The sequence below is a fragment of the Merops nubicus genome, unplaced genomic scaffold (genome assembly GCF_000691845.1).
Source record: "Merops nubicus isolate BGI_N331 unplaced genomic scaffold, ASM69184v1 scaffold16515, whole genome shotgun sequence".
Classification (NCBI taxonomy): domain Eukaryota; kingdom Metazoa; phylum Chordata; class Aves; order Coraciiformes; family Meropidae; genus Merops; species Merops nubicus.
This window is the reverse complement of record NW_008607770.1, coordinates 344-2,777: the sequence shown is the minus strand read 5'-3', so window position 1 is coordinate 2,777 and position 2,434 is coordinate 344. Positions and strand designations below refer to the sequence as shown.

Genomic DNA, 2,434 nt, shown 5'->3' with positions numbered 1-2,434 from the left:
GGCCAGCCTTTGGGGGGGGGGGGAGAAGGGAAATTAAGGGGAAGGAGAGAAATTTCTAAAAAACCTCACACTTAGTCTCAGGCCTCCCCCCCTCCAATGTTCTTTTTTAAAAAAAAAAAAAAGCTTGGAGTAAACCACTGCTTGTTTTTTTACCTTCACACTTTCCACAAATAACATTCTTCTGCAGTGCCAGCTTCCTTGTAATACCATTATATAAGTCTTCAAGAGATACACCTAACTGGTGCACAACATTTTTGCCTTTTAATAAAACAAAGAAGAAAGATTAATTCTGGTTGGTCTGTTTTGAGGACAAATGCTTATTTTAGGGTTTCTACATCTGTTGATACATGCAGTCTCACTGAAGACATGTGAAGTTCATTCCAAACTTTGAACACAGCTCAGTCCCCTTAAAAGCATGTGCAGTTCCATCAGCTTCCACTGAGCTGCACCCACTTACGTCAGAACGTAAAGTTCAGCTGTAATTAAGCAAAGCATCATTAAAGCCACCCTACCCCTGCTCCTGCCCCTGACTTTGTAAGCTTAACTAAGAAAGCAAGATGCAAGGACACTACCAGCTTCAGATCTAGTCAATTTAGAAGTTGCTACTGTGCCTACCTATAAATTTCCATACCACTTTGTAGCATAATTTCAAAGTTTTTACAAGTTACTACTTGCTCCTTCAACAGCCACTGGGCATGGAAGAAGACAAAAATCATACTGTGCTTTTGGCAGCACTCTGTACCACAAGTTTCACATTGTTCCTCCTAAATATTTTAATGTGATTTGACATTACTGAAGTTAAGTTGATGGTGTCCTTTGAAGCAAGTTGCCCAAAGCATATGAGCAACCAAGGCATGGATCTGGAATAACTTAAACCAGGTCTAATTCAACTGTTCTAACCTACCAGTGTTGCCCCCTCCCCTACTGATTACCCACACCCGCTATAACAAAAAAAGTTTATCAGAAAGATTGCTTTAGCTATGTCATGTTATCTACTTCACTAGAATCTTAATGCTAGAGTAACTAAAAAAAATTCTTAAAAAAACTCATAGTTTACTTCATCTGTTGTTGCAATGAGTAATATCCACACTATGTGCACTTAGCAGAACAGCAGTACTGTAGCACAGGTGTTTTATGCTTAAGTGCATGGTTAGAGTTTCTAAAACTTGTTTAGAACTGTGTACCTCTTCTCTCTCTATTCATTCGGCCTCCACCACCAAAGAACATGTCAAAGATGTCCATGGGTGAAGAGAAGCTGCCGCCACTCAGGCCTCCTTCTTTAATAGCCTGCTCCCCACCCTGGTCATAGAGGTCCCTTTTCTTTGGGTCCGACAGAACTTCATATGCCTGGGATATGAGTTTAAACTAAAAAGAAAAAAGAAGCTCTGAACAACTATGACCAAGAGGAAAAATAACCCTCTTATACGCAACTCCATATTCAGATTGAGCCACCATAGCATTTGTCTTTTTCCAAAAGGCAATTCCCTGAACAAATTCACAGTAAACCATAATAGTACACTTTTGTCCAGGAAAACCATCCCTTTCCTCCCGCTCCCCCCTCCCATGTAACACAGGGGTGCAATTCAGAGTCACAACCCACTTACAGGCATATAGAAGCTACACTTCAATGACTGTGGCAGTTACAATCATTATACACCTCTAACAAATCCATTTAGAAAGGGATGACAGTGTCCCCAAAGTCTTGGAGGTCTTCTGCTGCTCAATAACCACAGCAGTGCTAGTCATTCTGGAGGTATGCAGGGATCCTTCATGCCTGCTGAGCTTCTACACCCAGCTAGACCTGAACAGAGATTTAAGCAACCAAACACTGGTGCTGCTAACTCAGTGGAAATAGAAGGACTTAAATACAAATCACAGCATCCACTTCATAAAAAAATGTAAGGGATTTTCTTAAATAGCTATCAAGAACTTCCTATTACTAAGATCACTAAGCAAATTTTTGAACAGAATTTGCTATTACTGAAATGACTACTTCCATTTTAAACATTATTTACTTATGATGAGGTAAAGCTGTACAAGCAAAAAAGCAGGACAGAAGTAAAAGCAAGAAAGGTTACCTTTGACTACATTACCACTTAACTAGCTTGAGTTTTGTAAATTAGCATGCTAGACACAAAAATATGGACCTTCTATTCCTCTGTCGAGGTACTATCAGACCAGCTTTTAGTTCTCCAATTGTGGTGCTCATTTATCCTCCTCAGCAATGCAGAGTTGAGTGAATCTCTGCTAATAACATGTAAAATAGTTTTGCTGTAAACAGTCCACCCATATGCAGCCCACTTTCCTCTAGATAATTACCTTGCAGAGCTGCCTTAACATTTTCTCTCTGAAGAAAATTCATCCTGTTCAGGGCCACAAATCCATCCAGTGCAAACCCAGCACACACGCTAGTGCCGGCAGCTGGATCCACCAG

At 40.4% G+C, this 2,434-nt stretch overlaps 1 protein-coding gene across 1 annotated transcript in view; it reads right to left on the bottom strand.

The window, feature by feature from the left end:
- The window catches only part of DNAJA4 (DnaJ (Hsp40) homolog, subfamily A, member 4), a 3,821-nt gene extending 2,462 nt beyond the window's left edge, over positions 1-1,359 (bottom strand). Inside the window, exons 1-2 of the mRNA XM_008940063.1 lie at positions 1,185-1,359; positions 154-258 (exon numbers count right to left, since the gene is read on the bottom strand). Coding sequence (XP_008938311.1) covers positions 154-258; positions 1,185-1,242 — 163 coding nt within the window. The 5' untranslated portion in view covers positions 1,243-1,359. The remainder of the gene's footprint in view (positions 1-153; positions 259-1,184) is intronic.
- Between the last annotated feature and the right edge of the window lie 1,075 nt (positions 1,360-2,434).